Source organism: Cydia fagiglandana, chromosome 18, assembly GCF_963556715.1.
Source record: "Cydia fagiglandana chromosome 18, ilCydFagi1.1, whole genome shotgun sequence".
Classification (NCBI taxonomy): Eukaryota; Metazoa; Arthropoda; class Insecta; order Lepidoptera; family Tortricidae; genus Cydia; species Cydia fagiglandana.
Window position 1 is genome coordinate 12,267,832 of NC_085949.1, and position 21,322 is coordinate 12,289,153.

The 21,322-nt window shown below is 36.2% G+C and overlaps 2 protein-coding genes across 3 annotated transcripts; both read right to left on the reverse strand.

Moving 5' to 3' along the window:
- Positions 1 to 80: 80 nt before the first annotated feature.
- On the reverse strand, positions 81 to 6,731 carry LOC134673129 (uncharacterized). Its single transcript, XM_063531068.1, has 2 exons — positions 6,651 to 6,731; positions 81 to 4,021 (listed from the first exon to the last, which is right to left on the reverse strand). Exon 2 carries the CDS (start codon positions 4,011 to 4,013, stop codon positions 513 to 515), a length of 3,501 nt encoding a protein of 1,166 aa, XP_063387138.1. The 5' UTR covers positions 4,014 to 4,021; positions 6,651 to 6,731; the 3' UTR covers positions 81 to 512.
- A 1,994-nt stretch (positions 6,732 to 8,725) lies between these two features.
- On the reverse strand, positions 8,726 to 19,686 carry LOC134673139 (senecionine N-oxygenase-like). 2 transcript variants are annotated; one of them, XM_063531079.1, is made up of 8 exons: positions 19,598 to 19,686; positions 15,263 to 15,465; positions 14,223 to 14,361; positions 12,149 to 12,320; positions 11,310 to 11,588; positions 11,008 to 11,171; positions 9,869 to 10,012; positions 8,726 to 8,962 (listed from the first exon to the last, which is right to left on the reverse strand). In XM_063531079.1, the coding sequence occupies exons 1-8, from the start codon at positions 19,661 to 19,663 to the stop codon at positions 8,759 to 8,761; spliced, it is 1,371 nt and encodes a 456-aa protein (XP_063387149.1). In that variant the 5' UTR covers positions 19,664 to 19,686; the 3' UTR covers positions 8,726 to 8,758. The 2 variants fall into 2 exon arrangements, with proteins under 2 accessions (XP_063387149.1, XP_063387150.1); XM_063531080.1 differs by lacking the exon at positions 19,598 to 19,686 and adding an exon at positions 17,685 to 17,825.
- Positions 19,687 to 21,322: the final 1,636 nt, after the last annotated feature.

Genomic DNA, 21,322 nt, shown 5'->3' on the forward strand with positions numbered 1-21,322 from the left:
ATAAAACGTAGCTATCCAAGTATAACTCTATTATAACTGACATCATGTAGCAGGTAGATAATTCTTACAAAAACAACCTGTAAGTGAATAAAAACTTTATTTGCAAGCTTCAAGCTTAAAATATAGGTACATATACTTAGAGACTAGTTAAAGTTATAAAAGAAGTAGATAAAAAAAAAATACTGTATCTGAAACCTATATATATGAGGCACGATGACTTAGTTTTAAATTAAAGGAACAGTAAAATAACAAGTTAATTATTTGTGATAGACGTTAGGTTTAACCTCGTATATATATTATAAACATTTTTACCGTGCATGCGTAAATATAACAAGCCGTGAGTATTGAATGGCAGTATCAAACCCACATTTGATGCAAATTTTTGATGTAAGAGTCAAAATGTAGGCACTTGCTCTAAAAAACAAGAAAAGAAAAATGCGCAGTAAAATGCTATTACCAGTGCTAACTACACTTGTGTACTAACACTAAATGCGCAGTGAAAACTTGTGAAATTATTTTTCTTCAGGCACAGGCAACGGATACGTGCTAAATTTCATGAAGTAATTTATTTGTACTAGTGGAGATGGATGCGAAGTAAATAAGTCTCGAATTTCTTTCAAAAGCGCTTTCTCGTCATCCTCGAAGTAAGTCGGAAGCATCTTGATAGTTATCAAATAAACCGGAACAAAATCCTTTTCAGCCATCATGCGTATTAAGATTTTTAGCTTTGTCAATACATTTACTTCGAAAAAGTCAAACACATATCCTAAGGCTTTAGCGAATGGGCGGTAGATTAATGTATCATATTTAGCAACATCTTCCTTCAGATATTCAATTATTATTTTTGTAATATCATCTGTGCTTGCTGAATATAGATCATATAGTTGGGATTTCTCAGTCATTGAATCAGGCTTGTTTTTATATAATATATCTAGAAATGCCGCCGATAATTTCAACTCCCGGAATAAGATGATGTTCTGAGTAGCTGGTAGTGTGCTCTCTAGTTTTTTCAGTATATTACGACACAATGGACTCGGGTTTGCTTTGCTCTTCAAGAATGGATAGTCTATCGATCGAAGTAAATGTACAACTATTTGCTCAAAGTTTAGTTTCACAATTAATTGACGATCGTCAACTTTATTCCATGAAGCCAGTGACTTTTCTATTAAAGGTACAACCACCTTATTAAATCTCGCAGTTTGATCGCTTTCATCGACAGCACATAATAAATATTTTGTCAATACGTTCATGTCATGCCTGTGTTGATATCCATAACTTCTCTTAGTAAGAATATTATTTGCGAATTCTTCTAATATATTCGCTATGAATTCAGAATCTAGTTCTTCAATAATATTACTTATCTCTTCTTTTATTTTTTGCAATGTGCTTTGACAATCAATTTTGGATGGAAGAGATTTCAGGACCTTGTAACTTTTCTTGCAATAGGCAGCTTTAATGCTACTATGTATATTAGCTACTTTGCCGAAAGAGTTATATGTAGTCTTGTCTTCCTCTGCTGACAAGCTATCGATAAAGGTTTGCATCAGTTCCCACACTTCTGCAATCAATGTTACGTCATGTTCCTTACATAACATCTCATTGGTAGTTTGGAAGAGAACTGCGCGAACAGAAGTATTTTTTGTTGTTTTCCAAACGTCTTCAAATATCTTTTTCATTTCAGGTGTTGATAATTTAGCAAACGCCAGACGTATACCATGTTTCTGTAATGTTACTATACCATTTAGAAGCTTCAGCACGACATCGCGGCTGTGACTGGATCGCAAGTTGTACAGGATGGAACTTAAAGCAGGCTGAGTGAATTGCACATAGTCACCTTTTGCATACCACAAAATCGCATCAGGTGAGACCTGAGGCCGAGCAATATGCATACTTTGTGCGATGTTCTTGCGCAAACTCATCTGGAGCTCGTCTGCATCAGCCCAATTTATTTTAGTTTCCTGAGGTTCGTATTTTTTCAGAAATTCCAATACTTGCTGCTGATTAAGCAAGCAGTAGAGGCCACGAATAAGCGCTTTGTGTCCTCCGGGTTTGTCAAGTCGGTCGCGGTAAGCTGCCGTCCATTCACTGGCCATGGTCTGCGGCCAGTAGATCCGTAATTTCCGTAACACTTTTTCTATAGAAGTGGAATCATTATAACGCAGCTTGTCTAGTTCATCCTTGTGTCTTATAAACATTTCGGGATCATGTTTTAATGCGTTAATGCATACAACTTCAGATGGAGATATAGCAAGGGAGTACTCAAAGATGTACCTCTTCCAAGACTTTTTAATATCATACAAAGGCATCAAGGATGTAGTCCATCCTTTTTCTTTCTTAATCTTAACACAATCTTTAATTTTGTTTATCAGTAATGGGTAATCACTGAGGTCTTTTTTCCATGCATTTAATAGATCAAGACCTTGTTTTAATAAGTTGACATACTCTCCAAACTCTGTTTGGTGGGAAATCACATGTTTGTCTAATTTAGTTAAAAACAAATTAAACAGGTAATTGAAGACTTTCTCTCTCAGAACACCTTTTAATTTATTTTCGTAACTTCTTAATAGGTCGAAGGTGAATTTTTGTTCTATAATTGCAGGTACTTCCTGATCGTGAGTGACTTTGTATGCTATTATGGCCTTAATGCACGTTTGGACATTATTTTCAGACTCAATGTATACTTCCATACTGCGAAAGAGTTCATCAAGGATGCTCCAAATGTTTTCATTGTAAAGGTGAGGATGTGTTTTATGCAGTAATTCATTGACGAACTGGACTTTGAACCGGAAGGGCTCGTTAATGTGCCTCTCCCGATAGTACTGTAGTAAATTTTGAATGTGCGTTAAATTTTTCCTAGCATTTTCTACCAAAATCATCAACATGGCGTTTCTCTCATCAGGGTTAGATTCAGCGCGTATCAGCTTTTTCAATTCGGGGAATGCGACATCAAATGGAGCATATTTGTACCAGCGATACGTGCTGGCGCCACCAATACCACCACCGCCACGGCAACTCATTTCCACTTCTGTACAATTATATCGTATTATACACTCATCATCACTGATCTCAGCCACTGTCCTGTCAATGCATTGCTTCATAAATTCAGATTTCTCCTCTTTCGGCATGTATTTGATGAAGTTGCCAAGTCTGTCTTGATCAAACCACCGCTTTAATTCTTTGTTTTGAAGTTGAGTACGTATGAAAGGTTTTATATCTTCTTTCTTCAGACTTTTCGCAAAAGTATCGATGTTGATACAGTAAAGGTATTTTGCAAAATTGTCAATAATTCTTTGATAACATTTTTTCATAACGATTTCGGTATGCTTTTTTGTCATAGTGGGCATATTATATGTGTCATTTTTTTCTAAAGCATCTAGATATAAATTTGTATGGGTAGTCAAAAGGAACATCACAGCTTTTAGATGATCAGTTCTGTAGTGATGGTTATCTGTAGACTTGAAAAATATTTCAAGTATTGTAGGCGACCGTCTGCACAGTCGTCCAAATATATCAGGCGATATTTCCACGTTGTGTTTTTTTACAGCTTCTTCTACTGTGTTCATTGGACAGTTTGGTAACCATTTGATGGCGGTTTTTAGATTTTTTTCTTTGAAATATTGGAAAAACTTTTCAACCATCGTTTCGTTTTTTAAGGTAAGCCTAATGTGAAGTAGGAATTTACTACTTGCTTTCGGCATCATCTGAGGGAACAGTTCAGAATGCAGGTACTCAGGATCGATTATATGCGCGTACTGAGCATCAGTATATAACCAGTTCGACCGTTTTATGGCTCTTGACACGTACAGCATATCTTCGCCTTTTAGGACGTCGAGGATGTACTCCAAATCCCGTATTTTGCTGGCAAGATCAATGTTGAACAGATTTTCGATGTCAGTCTTGTTGTAGTCGATTTTAGCTGGTTTATCATTGGTGGGAGCGACATCCTTCAAAAGTTGATTGTAATGCTGATGTCGCTTACCCAATGTGGCGCCTTCAAGCACTAACGGCGCCATGATGGATTCTGTAAATGATAAAAGATTTCTGATTATAATAAAGTCGTGTTTATTATACAGAGTTATTCAGAAGATGTGAGCAGTTGAGCAGTCACCCTGTATTTTACAGTTACACGGCATATTTCAAAGTTTATCAATTATTAAGAACAATACATGGTTCTCGTCTTGGAATAAGTTTTTGAAAATGGTATAGAATAGAAAACTTTATTGGCACACCTCAGTAAAAGATGCAGCTTAAAGAAATCAATTGGTATTAACAATTGGATAAATTAATTTAATTAATTAATTGAAAACCATTGATAAGATATTAGACTTAAACTAAACTAGATTTACGAGTAAACTACCTATCTACAGATGTGTAAGTTACGGAAAGTTTCCAAAAAGTTGGAAATATTCTCATAAATTTCTTGTATATTTCACATTAATATTAGAAATTCCCATTTTATGTTTCGGAATCTTTCAATCCCCATACAAAAACGTGAGAAGTTTCTGAATCTTTCCTATACCTACATACTGTTATAATCTGTCGTTATTCGTTAATATTTTGCCAAAGCACGATGTGATTGGCCGGGTTGACCCTCGTCAAGGATGAGCTCATTTTTTTACGCCCCCACACTCAACATTTCAACAATAACCCCTACCTACACTCGTTAAACTGTTTTTGGTATAATCAAGACCAAATAAATTATTACAACAAGATAAAAAGTAATAATGTATAAAAGCAACTACAGGTAGATGAACAAGGTTTGGATTTTAACCCAATAAGTCTCCAATTAATTGATACTGATATCTGTAAAACTTTACATTGTTATTTTATCTAATCAATAGCGTTCCATAATTGAAGTGTAAGTAGAATTACTAAGTTATTGAAAATATAATACTTGAAGAATGATTATATTGGCCTTGTCATTCGACAAAATACTTAAAGCAAAATGTTTTAATAGTATGTCAGTACCAACGCGTGCAATCGCTTACAGGTTCCGGTAGCTGCTTAAAAGGATGACTCAAGACCGGGCCGTGTCCGGGCCGGAGCTTCCGGTGCTTACTTTTCTATGACGTGACAGGCGATCACGTGATACTTTCCGTAGAAAACGATGCGCCGGAAGCCCCGGGTCGGACACGGGCGACACGGCCCGGTCTAATGTGAGTCATCCTTAACATCGTACGATATGATGGTCGTTCTTGTCTACGTTACAGCGGTTCTATTCACTATTTGATAAAACGGTGTCAGTCACTTTCTATCCCACGGTGTTAAAAGGAGACAGTTATTTTATCACGTGGATAAAGATGGATAAAGCCATCCATAATACGCCGGCAAACGGGCTGGGCGCTTATACCTTCATCGTGGTATTAAAAAACATTGAAAAAACCCTTAAAGGTGCAACTAGTAGGTTCAGCCAGCAGCTTTTGAAAAATCGTAGCACTTTTTTAAGATCACAAATACGGTTGCTAAAAATAAAAAGTAACTAGTAACTTCATCAATTTGAAACCAGATTTATTGACTTTAAAAAAAAATCACGAATAGGTCTAAAACGCTTAAAAAATTTGATGAAATTTTTGCACAAATGCTAAAAATATGAAAACTGCTTCTAAAAATGCGGTATTATTTTTGATAATTGTTGGTGTTTCTTTTGTTAAAACTTAAAATTAATATTCTAAAACATGATATTCGCGATCTCTGGTACGCACAGCCATCTCACTCACGATTACGCTCAGTGTGAGATGAACCTCAAAATAAGTAGTGGGCTCACAAAAACACCTATGTTACAAATTTCATTAAAATATATCTTATCTAATCTGCTCAGTGCCGTAGAAAGTTTTTAACTACTTACCTACCTGATGGTGATGAGCTATCTCATTAAAATACGGCCAATAATTAGGACCAATAATCCAAAACAAGTTTTTTAAATAGGTAGGTAGGTATGGGGGAGGCCTATGTTCAGCAATGGACGTCTTATGGCTGGGCTGAGATGATCATAACACCGTGGCCACAGGTGTAAGTATACTTTTAGATATGTCATATTATTTGTTAGGCATTGTACCTATGTTATATAATGTATACGATTGTTATTTACAGGATGTGAGCTACACAGAAAATCATGCCTATAGTGTAACCAGTGAAAATTAATTAAGTAAATTTTTTTCTGAAATGAAGTCTATAGAGTGCAGATTTATTAATACCTAAATAATTTTGTATTAACATATGTAGGTACTCACAAGGTATAGGTACATTATAGGTAAGTATGTATGTATAATTTTTACAATATGTGGACTCCTAATCGATTAAACATAAAATATTATAATTATTATATACAGATTGTTTTTGAAACTACACTATGTTTTTGTAATACATAGTGTAGTTTAACCGGATTTGTATAATGTATGTATGTATCAATTAGTTACCAGGTCAGAATTTTAGAATTCGTGTTCAGGGAAGCTATTTTCGTGTAACAGGAAAAACAGATGACAAATTCTTGCACCATTAGTAGAAATTATTTGTTAGTCACTCCTATTACCTACATATTATACTTGTATTGTACATAGATCTACTTTTTAGGCTTGCTTACCCTACTTGTTACAATATAAATACATATTTATATTACTAAAAACCTAAAAGATGTAAAGAAATGTACTTACAGAAATATTACTGCTGAACTCGTACTAATACGCAATAATCGAGAAAACGCTAAAGTTACCCGGCCTCCGGCTCACTGGCTGACTAATGGAATAAAAAGAAAATAAATAAAATGTATACGTACAAAGGCCACAGACTGCGCTAGAAGTGACACGAAGGCGAATCGTTCGTTCAGAAATTATTCTGGGTTAAGGATGGACTAAAACCGGTAATTACCTAATATCGACTTTTTTAATGCTTCCAACTCTACGAAAAAACTTGGGTTCATCTTGGCCTATATAGTTCATGAAGTATAGAAGTAACTCTACCTTTAATACTATAATTAGGTCCAGAACCAAACCAGAACTGTCTCATTTCAATCAAACATAGACAAACAATCATGCTGTCTTTATCTTATGCTAGTATTAGCACTAGCACGCAAAAGTGTAATAATAGCCTATAATATTTATTTATTTTATACGTGCTATATGGTTGACGACTAGTTGATGGCGCGATTATGAGTTGTGGTTTGGGGTAGCCCTGTCGGTTAAGTACTGCGTACTGGTTTGGTACTGGTCATCATTTTGCTAAATTATTATATTTATAAAGGCCCCAGTACACGGTGGTGAAGGATGGGCCATGGTACGCCCTGGCCATTGTGTACAGGGGGCTATGGTATGCAATGGCGGACGACTGCCGTCAGTTGTCAGCCGTGGCAGGGGTGCGAAACTCCTGAGATCGGTCCAAGGGCCCAACCTTTTCTGTTCTCTTTCACGACGCAGCAACTAGTATCATTTCTCTCTCCTCGCTCTTTTAAAATGCCGTTTGTCAAAAAAGGACAACCATACTGTTGACAAGGTGGACTTCAAATCAAGTGTTGCCTTTCTTGATGCGCCCAGGCTGTGTATGTGTGCGTAAAAGCGTATATGTGTGCTCTTTTAGGGATGTGAAAAGTCGATTTTAATCATGTTATATATCGATAAACGCTACACAGCGGAACGAAATAGCGATTAATTGAAGCTTCAATATCTTCGTTAAACATAAACATAATTGAAATGCTAATGGATAATGAATATATTATAATATAATAATATAATTCAATTATTGCGGAACACCTATTTTAGGAGGTATTTATGTATTTTAATTAAATATCTGAACTTTCCCTTGGTTCCCTGCTGGGGCGTGACTATAAAATTGTGATCTGATAACCACAATAAAGAATAAAAGCGTTTTTGGTCATTTTAGGTATCGTTAAGCCTTTGAAGTAAAATTAAAATTGCAAGAAATGTCGATAGGTTATCGATATGACTTTATCGACATGGCTACAGCAACGTGGGCCACATTGTTAATCGTACACTAAACAAAAGTGGCAACAGTGACAGCTCGCTGAGACACCGTCTATATATATATTATGTCTATGGATCGGTCAAACTCGGCTCCGCTCGGCTCAGCATTGCTCCGAGCAATTATTAGGGTTGGCACCACTTGACTTCCTTCTGCGTGCACGACCACAGATAAGATAATCACTTGAATTTTGTCAACCCTAAATAGCCGAAAGGGATAGTGTCATATATTAGAAAGGGATAGCATGATTCGACCCTGAACCGCTGTCAAACTTCGGTTTTGTAGGAAGTTTCCTTTCTGTACGGTAGTACTATTATTTATTCTGTGGCCGTGGTGAGCAATCGGGGAGTTGTCGGTTTTTTGGCACACTTCAAAGGAATCGTGGCGTACCGTGGCTTGTGGTGTTCACACAGTCGCCATTGTTTGTTTAGTTTCTTGAATTTTTGACCGCTTGATTAAATGTTAATAGCCCAAAATGTCATTATTGTGGAGCAATGAAGAGACTTATCAGTTTATTATAGATTTATATCAATCAGAGTCTGCAATTTTGTTTTTTTTTTGTTGCACCATTGTGTGAACACCTACGTGATATAGGCCTATAAGTACTGTTGCGCATTGCAAAGCATGGCTTGGCATGGACCATCCTTGACCACTGTGTACTGGAGCCTTTACATATAAAGCACGCAATTTTGGATGTTGTTTTCTATAGGTATACAACAATATAATAAAATTAATTTTATTAACAATTATTTACATTATAAAGATTATTTTAATGCTTCACTCGAGTTTACATAACAGTGTTATTTGATGTGGTAGATTCGTCCTCCAGGCGTCGCGTGAACGTTTCATTGTCAAGCACAGTGTATACGTAATTTCGGTATGTGTACAAGTTTTGCAGTTTGGCCTTCGTGTCCATGTCACGGATCTTGTACAGGACTGGCGGTACTCGAGCGATACCGGATTCTCTTGTCAGCTCTTCGTAGTAGGCGTCCTGGGTATATGAAAGTATGCAATTAAAAAATAAGAAAGAAAATGGAAGAATAATAATAGAAGCTAATAAAGACTACCTACTAGAGTAGGAGAGGTACGGGGTTTAAAATAGGACGTTTTTGAAATCAGTGTTGCCAACTCGGATTTTGAAAAAATGCTAGACTAATGTCTAGATTATGCCAAAATTATGCCAAAGATTTTTGATGTAAAATGTCACTTGAAATTAGACACTTAAACCACATACATTTTTCAAAATTGCCGCCTTTTTCTACTGACAAGATCTGCTTGACCAACTTTATATAGACCGTCGACGTCCATCCGTCCACAAAAGCCAAACTTCATATGAAAATATGAACCACATAAGGCGATCGCGCATATTATTGCTGCCAAGTTGGTGCAAACTTGGCTTGGACTAAATTATGCTAAAAAATATGCCAGATGCTAAATGGAAAATATTGGTGCCAAAGCGAGTGAAAATATGCCAGATCTGGCATCATTTATGCCAAGTTGGCAACACTGTTTGAAATAGGCGAAATGAAAGAACAGCAATGAAGAATGAGTGAAAGAAGGCTAACAAAGAGAGTATATGGGAGAAGTGGAAGTGGGAGTTGTAAGGGGTAGACCTCGGCGGACTTCCTCTGATCAGATTGGGGAAATACTGAAGAAAGGCCAGGTCAAGAGCACCCTAAACCGGCGAGCGTGTATGAGGAATGTTATGAAAGTGAAGGAAGCGAAAGAGGTATGTCAGGATCGTAGCAAGTAGAAATCCGTGATCTCTGCCTACCCCTCCGCGAAATAGGCGTGATAATATGTATGTATTTATGTGTAAAAGAACAGCGCCATGTACTGAGGTCTATGAGAAAAGTTAAAAGAAGTGAGGTAAATTTCATGTTGCTTAACTGAATACCTCTTTATCTGCTAACAGATGTATGTCGCTTAGCGGACGACCCTTGGCGTGAAGTAGATCTGAACGTGCTTGCCATTCCGCCATCATTGCTTTCTTAGATGGCAGAGTGAAGTTTCCCTTTATTAGCGCTGTGGTGTAACGTGCCTGAAGTCGAAAAAAGCGTTTTCACTACCGTAAAATGTGGTGAGTTGGGTGAAATTTGACTTTCAAACCTCGATAAAATTTTATTTTTACATGTGAAAACTGAATGGTGTAAGTATATAATAAGTGGTTCGGACGTTTGTAATTTAGTTAGTATTTTATTTTGGGTAGTTCCATTTCATAACTTTGACGATAAAGAGGAAAACCCACCTCACCTCGTAGTGCCAGTGCCTCGTATTTGGGGTGAGAGGGTTTTTCATACAAAGGTGATTTTGGAAGATTGTTGGATTGATTTTTTTTATTATGCGTATTACTATAGCCCCATTTTAAATTGGAATACATTATTTTTGTAGCAGTAGCCTTAAAATCCCTTCTCACCCCCCTCTCAAACCTTCTCTCCCCATTCATAACCCAACTCTCACCGCGGAACCTACTCACCCCGTTTTACGGTACAAATATAATTAGGCACTTATATAAAACGGAAAGCATTGCGACATCTCCTACGATTGTCCTCAATGATCTATTTTCTTCAAGAAATGGGACACAGTGCGTATTATTTTGAATTGTAACACGTTTCTAGAAAGGCAAATCCAATAAAAAAGTTTATGCGTAATCTAGATTAAATTTGCAAGGGGAGGCTTTAAGCAAAGAAAATAGGCTGTAACAGACAGACAGACAGACGCACGAGTGATCCTATAAGGGTTCCGTTTTTTCCTTTTGAGGTACGGAACCCTAAAAAGGAAAACTTATGAACCTAGTTTAAAAAAAAAACAAATATTTAGAAGTGGAAAAACGTTTTCTCATTCTGTATGGACGATCACGTGCTATAAAAATCGCCATAGGTAACACGGGCAGGGCTATAATCGCAAAAATTGAAGTTCGCAAATTGCGGGGATTTTTCTCTGTCACTCTAATTACGCCTTCATTGGAGTAAAAGAGAAAGATCCCCGCAATTTACGAATTTCGGGTTTCGCGGTAGCCGCTCAGTTTACACTTACTTGAGCGTCAATAGCCACAACAAGACACGCGCGGACCACAAGCCCCATGAAGACCATGGAAGGCTCATGTATGTTGACCATGTACTTGTAGAGAGGGACCACGCTCCTCGGCGTCAACGTCAGGCCGCTACTGATGTCGAGGAAGGGGTAGTCGTATTCGTAACCTGGAAGAAGTGACGCGAGATTTTAAGAAGATATTTTTAATACAAATGGATGTTGGTACTGATTAGAAGGTAGCGAGGGTTTTACAGGCATATTGTTCTACACATGTCAGTGATTTATATTAGGTTATAGGTTCTTACCTGTGCACAAAATGACATCATCAACTTCTTCAAAACTGCCATCAACGAAAACCACTCCCGTCTCATTCAATTCCTTCACATCAGGTCTCTTCACATAATGGCTTGGGAAGTGGGTGGTATCGAACTTGGCAGGTGAGTGGTGGCTATGAATTAGCCGGCTGGCGACTTCAGCTACGATTAAGCTGATCTCCATGCCCGAAGGCCCGGCGCCGATGATGAGGACTCGGCGATGGGCGTAGGGCTCCGGTGTTCTGTAGTCATGACTGTGGATGACGGTTCCTGGAAGTAGTGATACTTTTTTATTTGTTGAAGAAGCCTATTTAGTTTCAGCCTGACCATTTTTTACACACTTTTACCTATTTAGGTTACATTGTATGTACATACATATGTATTATATGATTGAACCACTTCCTGGTATCTGATTTAATAAAAATTTGGAGTACCTGAGGTACTGTACCTCTTTAACTCCGATGACAATGCAATAATATGCTAAAATGCTAACATGGAGCTGATCTAATGATGCTGTTAGAAGGTAGCAAACGGAAAATCTCGGTGGAAAAATACAAACGCATCGAGTTTAGGCTCATTAGAAAGGTCTAGAGTAGTACTTGATACACATGCAAATGAGAAGAATTACGTCAGCAGTAAAATTATGTCACTTTTTTTTAAAGTAACTTATATAATTGTTTAGCCCGACCTTGTGATCATTAGAACCGACATCGGTAGACATCCATTTAGAAAGTGTAAAAGAGAAGAATCACTAAGCGATGTTTAAAGCAAATACTAAGTTATATTTTAATTTATTTTATATTGTGTGTTTAATGTAAAGTTTTGTATACCTTTAAATTTCTCTTCCCCATTTAAAATAGGTCTGTTGGGTTTACTGTGATGTCCTGTTCCTATTATCACGAAATCATAATCTTCTACAAACTCTTCTCCAGTGACTACGTGTTTGTGTTTAACTTTCCACACATTATCTGTCCTCTTTACTGATTCTACTAGATGTAGGAACTGGAATCAGAACAACTTATATCATTTACGAAAGTACCTGTGTCGTATTTGCTGTCATATAAATCAACAGCTGCATTGAATTCTGTAATTACAATTGACGTACTCGTACTATACAGGGCGTCCCACGGCTATGCCACATGGAGGGAAAGTACCCTAAATATTGTAGATGGAATATTTTACTGAAAGAAGACATTATTTTAATTTAAAAAACAATTTAAACTGCATTCATAGATTTCTAAATAATTACATGATTGAACCGGGAATCGAACCCGCCGCACGAGAAAAAAAATCATTCTGTAGCTTTATCATACCGATCGAAAGGCTTGATCATAAGGATTATTTTTTGCTAAATAACATAGTGTCGGAAATAAAAGGAAGCCCATGAATTTTAACATTTTTAATTCAAAATTAATCAATTTAATTTATCAAATGCTCAAAATGTAGTCTCATTCTGTTGAATACAAAGCCGCACTCTTTTGATTATTTCGCTAAATTTCACATCAAATGTTAAAATTCATGGTCTTCCTTTTGTTTCTGACACTATGTTCTTTAGCAAAAAATAATCCTTATGATCAAGCCTTTCGATCGGTATGATAAAGCTACAGATGATTTTTTTTTCTCGTGTGGCGGGTTCGATTCCCGGTTCAACCATGTAATTATTTAAAAATCTATGTATGCAGTTTAAATTGTTTTTTAAATTAAAATAATGTCTTCTTTTAGTAAAATGTTCCATCTACAATATTTAGGGTACTTTCCCTCCATGTGGCATAGCCGTGGGACGCCCTGTATATATATTCGAACAAATGAAATCATTTTCAGAAAAAAAAAATTATATGAGTTTACAATTGACGTGTACACACTCGTGTCTTCAATGCGCATACTCATCTAGTATGGTTCGCCATCGTAAAGTAAGTACCTACGAGCTACGACTGCAACGAGTGAAGTCCGGGTTCGTCCTGAGCAAGGGCCCAACGTTTTCTGTTCTCTTTCACGACGCAGCAACTAGTATCATTTCTCTCTCCTCGCTCTTTTAAAATGCCGTTTGTCAAAAAAGGACAACCATACTGTTGACAAGGTGGACTTCAAATCAAGTGTTGCCTTTCTTGATGCGCCCAGGCTGTGTATGTGTGCGTAAAAGCGTATATGTGTGCTCTTTTAGGGATGTGAAACGTCGATTTTAATCATGTTATATATCGATAAACGCTACACAGCGGAACGAAATAGCGATTAATTGAAGCTTCAATATCTTCGTTAAATATAAACATAATTGAAATGCTAATGGATAATTAATATATTATAATATAATAATATAATTCAATTATTGCGGAACACCTATTTTAGGAGGTATTTATGTATTTTAATTAAATATCTGAACTTTCCCTTGGTTCCCTGCTGGGGCGTGACTATAAAATTGTAATCTGATAACCACAATAAAGAATAAAAGCGTTTTTGGTCATTTTAGGTATCGTTAAGCCTTTGAAGTAAAATTAAAATTGCAAGAAATGTCGATAGTTTATCGATATGACTTTATCGACATGGCTACAGCAACGTGGGCCTCATTGTTAATCGTACACTAAACAAAAGTGGCAACAGTGACAGCTCGCTGAGACACCGGCTTTATATATTATTAAGTCTATGGTCCTGAGGGTCGCAAAGTTGGAATCTCGACACAGTGTGAATTTCAATTGTCTTCTGGTGAGCGTTCCGACTGAACGACTAGCGACCTTCACCAAGGAGGACTTTTAAGCCAAAGTTTGCGTATTACATCGCAGCCATAACATGTACCTATTGTAGATTTTATATGCTAGTTTTAAGCTATTTATGTATCTATATGCCACTAGTTGTCTGAAATAGAGATATTTCATTTTATTAGGTACTTTGAAGCGCGGTATTGGTTCTTACCTGTATATGCTTTTCTATATCAAAATGTTTGGCGATGTCTCTCAGGTACTTGTAGTAGCGCTCCCATCCGGGAAAGGAAGGCGTGTCATCGGGTAACCGATACCCGTTTAGTTCCATCGTGGGCTTTGGCAGATTTGTTCTGGAACGTGAGATCATTTATGATTTATTTATGTTAGTTTGTCATCTATTGAGTTCATAAATTGAAACCTCTTTCAGTAATGTCCCATTGTTCGTAGAATACCTAGCTAGATAATTATATCTCATCTACGTAATTGCCAGTGGTCAGACGGAGAACCAAATTGTATGTATACACAGACAAAACATCCTCCAAACCGAGCATAGTCGCGCTACCCCCTCTGCCATGCATACGGTAGTTTTACTCCATGTTCGAGTCGAAAGTGTCTTTGTGTGACGTCCGTGTCTTTGAACGGACCAATCACGGCACGGGATTTCGCTCACCTCGTCCCGAGCACCCCCGCTTTTTTGGCATCATCGGTTGCATGAAATAATTGCTTTAAACTCGGTCTAGAGGATTCCTAGTCTATGTTTGTATATCTTTAATTAAAAAATCTATTTGGTTAGATAACATATCTACCTAGGTACATCAGTTTGACTGTCTCGTATTTCATGAATACCACAAAGATACTTTTATCCAAAAAGTCGCACAGTTGAAAGTAAAATTATTCCTAAAAACACGTGATGTTTTCCAACCAATTTTACGTGAATTCAGGATAATTCTTTGTTGCCTATTCTTTTTTTCAGACAAAATGAAAGCAACTACGAATATTGCAGAATTGTATTAAACACACTGCATCAAAATGAAACGTATTCCGTATTACAACATTGTCATCCGGAATCTGCACGACTGCAAACTACAATACGCCTTTAGACGATGCGAGAACTCGCATGCGAGTTTCATTACATTGCGATTTTTGATCAGCCGGTTGAATTGGACGTAACCGTAACCAACAGTCCGCAATGTAACTAAACTCGAATGCGAGTTCGCGCGCCGTCTAAATCAACCCTAAACTTTAATTTACCTTAAATGCTTATACATGCTCGTATGCAGAGGCAGGCCATTCTCGTCTGTCCCCACTCTGGGGTCAAACCGCCAGGTACCCCCGACGTATCTCGTACATTCTAGGACGGTGAAATTGATGCCTTCCTCCTTCAAATATCTGGCTGAAGATAACCCGGCGACACCTGCTCCGATTACGCACACTCGTGGATTGCTTATTTTCTCCTGAAAAATAAAATAAAAAAGTTTAACCCTGGCCGCACACGCAAGGATAAGTAGGATAAATAAACAACTGATTGAAATCATATTATGCAATTCAACAATTGGTAAAAAAAAGAAAAAAAATACGCGAGCTTTTGTCGCATAACTTAAATAACATACTAAAAGTTACTTAGTAAAAGATATGTATAAGTATACCCTATAATGGACGTGGAACCAGTAATGGGACAAAAATACATAATTCCTCTAAAATAAGTATCTAAAAGTAGTTTATAAACACTGGCTGTATATTATCATAAATAAGAGTCCTAGAGCTGTTTTAGTTCGAAGTTTCATTAAATTTGGTTGCTTTTTAAGAAATTGGCGTCAACCCAAAAGTTGTCGTGTCACTGAAAAAAAATACCACTACGAATTCTTATATAACAACTTCGCTAAGAGAGGTGAGTTAATTTATTAAATTTCAATTAATTAATACTTGATGAAAACTAGAATGTGTTTTGTTAATTGCATTTACCATGAGATAAGGTATACAACACACTATGTTGTGACTCCACAGATGTAAAAAAATAGTGGTATTTGGCCCAATCCCATTATAGGAGCTGACAATTGACAGAATGATGCTTACCATGCCATAATATCATATTTAAACAATACAGAAGTAAAATGTAGTTACGAAATATGTCAATCAGGAGGTATTCTCGGACTTCGGATAAATTAATATCGTTTTTCCAAACTTTTATTTAACTTGCCCTGTTAGTTAGTTTGGGTCCAATCTTGCTAGCTGAATTTGAGCCACTTTTCGATTTCCGATTCAGTTGAAATTTTGTGTAAGTACCTACGTAATTAAGTATGTAAATCGGATGATAATGCAATATTATGATAACATGGACCTAATCTGATGATGGAGACAGGAGGCGACCATGGGAACTTTATCGCAATAAACCCTAACTAATTGTGTTTGGGTATATTAGAATTGTCTCGATGGATTTAACACAATAATAATTGGCTGTGGAAAGAAAAATACATTCAGCAATAAAGCTTATACCAAAAATTGATTTTTTTTCCGTAACTTATTCCCCATTTCAATATTTTATACTGATAGAGCAATGACCATTATAGGGGGCCCATTACTGGATCCACGTCCATTACCGGGGGCCCATTACTGGAGCTTTGGTGTCCATGACTGGAGAAAAAAAGCATAGTTTTAATTTGTTAAATATGAGGAAACTAATTGCTGTATCTTTGATACAACACGCCTAAAACATGAAAGACGGATAGGACTTTCATCTTTTAACACGCTAAGCGGTAGACCATTTACATGTATACGGGAAATATCATAAATACTCCAAATTTCCTCTTAAATGTCCCATGACTGGTGCAGGGTGCTGTTACTATATATGTGTTTTAACGATTATAGAAATTTTGAATGGTATTCCTTGTAACTCTTTTCAGTTTTGATCCTATTTAATCATTTAGTTTTAGAATGCAGTTTTGTTTCTTTTTAAAAATAAAAGAATGTCTCCTTTAAGTAAAATGAGCCAGCTTAAGGATTTAAGGTAGTTTCCCTCCAGGGCCCGACTTATCTTTCCACCCTGTATACACCATTCAGTTTTCACATGTAAAAATAAAATTTTATCGAGGTTTGAATGTCAAATTTCACCTAACATACGGACAACATAAAAAACCCATTTTACGGTACATAGCTCATATGTATCTACATATAATAGTTATATGTACCCGATTCCGTACTTCGTGAATGTGGTGACTAAGGCGTTCCTCATTTTTATAACACAAACACGCTTGTGAAAAAATAATTTAAATTATGATTTTATATTTATTCACCCTGTGCGACACGTTAATTATTAATACATATAAACTGTTAAACATATACTTACAACAATGTGTGCCTTAATTAGGTAGGTATACCTACTTAAATAAATACCTGCTACTACTGGTAAAATACCTAGTCACAATTTACTTTTTTTACTTACCTCAAAAGTAGTTAAAACGTCTTAACGAAATGGACACAAAAACAATGAAGTTACTTTGTCATCTTCAGTAGAATGGATGTAGATTTCTAGTACCTTTTCTTCTTTGATTTAATCAATTCACAAAAAAATCGTAGTTATAAATTTGCGTAGGTAAGTATTATGAATAATAAAATAATTATTTATAGCAACATACATTGTTTCTATGTATTTGTTTACTGGAACTAGGGAACTCACCATAACTTAACCTTGTGACGTAATACAATAATGTCGACTGCATTTAAATTTATCAATTTGTTATCATGTTATCACCACACAATGCATGACTGATAAAAAATACTATACAATGCCCGCGCTTGCGTACACCACCACTGAGAGTCGGTGACTAAATGTTATGAAGTAGTCATGTCACGAATCGGGGCGAGATTATGTCAACAAGTAAATAGTGTTGTACCAAACACGAGATAGGACGGTACGAACAAGTATATGACATGAATGTAACATATACTTGTTTTATGGTCTTAGCTTATATATTTACGTAATATTTATCTTTTAGAAAGAGAGATAAATTAAATACTGCAGTTTTTGATCTACGCTAGGACTGACAGTTTGGCAGCAGTTTGTTTATTTATCACTTCGTGACGTCATCAAGATCACGTGACAGCTTGGAGCGTTTAGGCTCGAACTTTAAACACTAAACTAATTATTCTAATTAAACTCTATTTTTTTATTTAAAATGATTGAATACAAATTCTACATATTTTTTTTGTAATTCTTACGTGTCTATCTATAAAATGAAAACGATTCTAAAAAAATGTCAACATCCCTATTGTCACTCGATTGATGCTTGGAAGTATTTCGTATACGAAATGAATTGGCTATTGTTAAAGCGTTTTAGATGGATGCCTGGCACGTGTATCCAGCAACGAATAAATAGGTACCTACCTAGTATTTTTCGGCTGGATGTGTCCTGGATTTGTGTTATGTACCTATAGGTACCTATTAAACCTCGAAATCCCGGAATTATTCACTCCCCCTTATAGAACATCAACATATGACCATCCAAAATGTATGAAGAAGCCAATTTATTTTTCGTTATTTCGGGGTTGGTCCCATAGTAGAAGTTGCTCAGGATGACCTATACAGGGTGATTCATGAGACGTGAGCAGGACTAATTCTGCACACTCAGTAACTGATAATTGATCGATCACCGTCGTATTTAGGTGAAACAACCACACTTTTTCCTATTTTTCAACTTTTTGGTGAGGGCAAATTTAATTCTCTACAATCATTGTCATCCTATAAGACCTAATTAATAAACATAAAACCTCTTTTACGAAGAAAATAAAAGCTCAAACCTGAGTGAGATACGAGTTTTCAAAAGTAACCAGACCGTGATGACAGTGATGACATTCAATTTGACACAGAATATCGGTAGTTTAGTATATTCTAATGTTAGGGTGACAATTCATGTCGTAAATAAATTAATAACTTTTTTTTCAACACTAGAAAATTAACGTTAACCTCACTAAATACTGATAGGAAACAGTTGCTTATAATTTCCGAAATGCGCAGTGTTAGTCCTGCTCACGTCTCTTGAATCACCCTGTATATAGGTCAGACTGTCAAAATATTGGTAGAGGTTGAAAAACATCCTGTATTAAATAGGTACTTACAGGCTTTGTAATTTGAAATGGTGTTTTATAATTGTTGGTTATTTATTTCTATATCTTGTACCCGATTACATATGTCAATTGCATCTTAAGGTATAAAAGTGCCCTTGTGGCCTATTTGATACATAAATGATTGAGTGTTTTTGACGTTACTTATAACTTATAATCAACCTAATAACGTAAACGGGCTTAGTCGTTTTGCCTTATTTTCGCTAATACGGCTTTTCATCTCTTTCGTTTTACTATAGGTACTAAATAATAAATATACTAATGAAAGACAAGCAACACAATTATTTACTGCGCATTGTTCAAAAAGTGATGTATTATGTACAATTTTCAAGTATCTTGTTTATTACATAATTTTAATCATAAATAATAATAATGAATGTGTGTCCGTTATCAACATAACCGCATTTGGTGTCACATTTAAGTACCTACCTACACCTCTAGCATAATATTGATTGCCGTCCATCTTACCTGAATGTTTTGACACATAATATAGTTAACTACACACAATCCACAAAACACTAAACGTTTATACATCTTCACGCTATGCTTATTGAACCGCCGCGCGCCGGAGAAATACTAAAGTTATTCTTGTTCTGTGTCACTTATACGTAACTTTGACCTTTTATTTGCTGATAATGATTTATCTAGTCATCAAACAAATTAAATCGAGTACCTATTAAACAACTGAATGGTTAACTTGCTTGCCGCTACACTAGAGTATTATTAATTATATATACGATCTGTGCCGAACTCTACCTAGCCCAAACTAAGCAAAACCTATGGGTGCTAGGCGACGATATACATACTTATATAGATAAATACATGACAAATATTTGTGTTCATCACACAAATAAATGCCCTTACCGGGATTCGAACCCAGGACCATCGAACCCAGCACTGTAACGCGCATTAAGCATCGCCTGCATGCATATTTAAAGAAAATTTAAAACCGGCCAAGTGGGAGGTGGACTCGCGCACGAATGGTTCCGTACCATTAGTAGGGTCCCGTTTTTACCCTTTGGATACGAAACCCTAAAAATCGTCTACCTATTGCGTAAATTATGTGTATTTAGAATTAGCTTCCAAGTGTTTATTAACATTTTCCCACTTGTCAAAGTCGAGGGTTTCACAGCACTTTTATGCAAAAAAGTGTAATTTCACGGCAATTCATTGCATTGTGCACCGGGAAAGCCGCAGGGCGCAAGCCCTCCGGGCGAAAATTAGATTCGCCAGGGCCCATTCGCCGACAACTGTATTATATTTTAAATTGACCATGAAAAGAATTTGTGAGAGGACGCGGTCCTCCGATACAGTATATCACCGAAAATAGTATGATTTTGTTGAGATAAATCTTACTTACCTACGTCACAAAACTGCGTATTTAGAAACGTTATTAAATGCGAGTATGATATCAATGTCATTGCGTTGCCACGCACGTGTAAATACGCTCCATAACATCATAAAATTGCTACTTAATATATTTTATGTTCCTGAATGGGGACATATTTTTGAGATGATTTGTGCACCCATATTTTTACAGTTTACTGTTACCTATCTTAAACTAAGATGTCAACTGAATAAAACAATTCAGATTCGGATTCTTATGTGTAATGTCATATATGTGTAACATGTTTAGTTAGTGTATTTTTTCGATATACACTAGTTAAAACTGTCAGGATTGAAAATTCCAACGATACTGGGGCCAAAATAATGTTTTCACATAAAAGTAAAAAAAAATGTATGGAGTCGGGTAATTCCGATAAGATCACAATGTCGGATAATTCCAAAAATAAACGACTGAATTATAAGTGTTTTTTTGTAAGTAGCCGACATTTTGAAGAAGTCGGTATTACCCGACAGTCTATATTAAATAAAATGTAGGTAAGATTATCTGCGTATTGTGCGTTGTCTGTAGAGGACTACCCTCCTCCGAGTAGATTAGCCCGACGAATTTAAAGGGTCACACGAATCACCGCCTATTCAATCATCCAGATTGAAACTTCATGCTAGCAACGTTTAGTTTTTTAATCATTTTATACCATGCTCAGTTGAGTTACTTAGGTTGTAACTTGTAACTCAACTTAAGCGGATGAGAGAGAAAGAGTTGAGTTACTTGTGTTGTTTATCTAGGTATTCCTAATGGAGAGTAAAAATATTTATTTTAATTATTTACTTTCTGTAATAATCTCATTG

Coding starts and splice junctions, on each gene's coding strand:
- LOC134673139 (XM_063531079.1), bottom strand. CDS start 19,663: ATGTATAAACGTTTAGTGTTTTGTGGATTGTGTGTAGTTAACTATATT. Junction 15,466..19,597: donor TTATGTGTCAAAACATTCAG/GTAAGATGGACG, acceptor TTTATTTTTCAG/GAGAAAATAAGCAATCCACG. Junction 11,172..11,309: donor TGATGTCATTTTGTGCACAG/GTAAGAACCTAT, acceptor CACTTCTTCCAG/GTTACGAATACGACTACCCC.
- LOC134673129 (XM_063531068.1), bottom strand. CDS start 4,013: ATGGCGCCGTTAGTGCTTGAAGGCGCCACATTGGGTAAGCGACATCAG.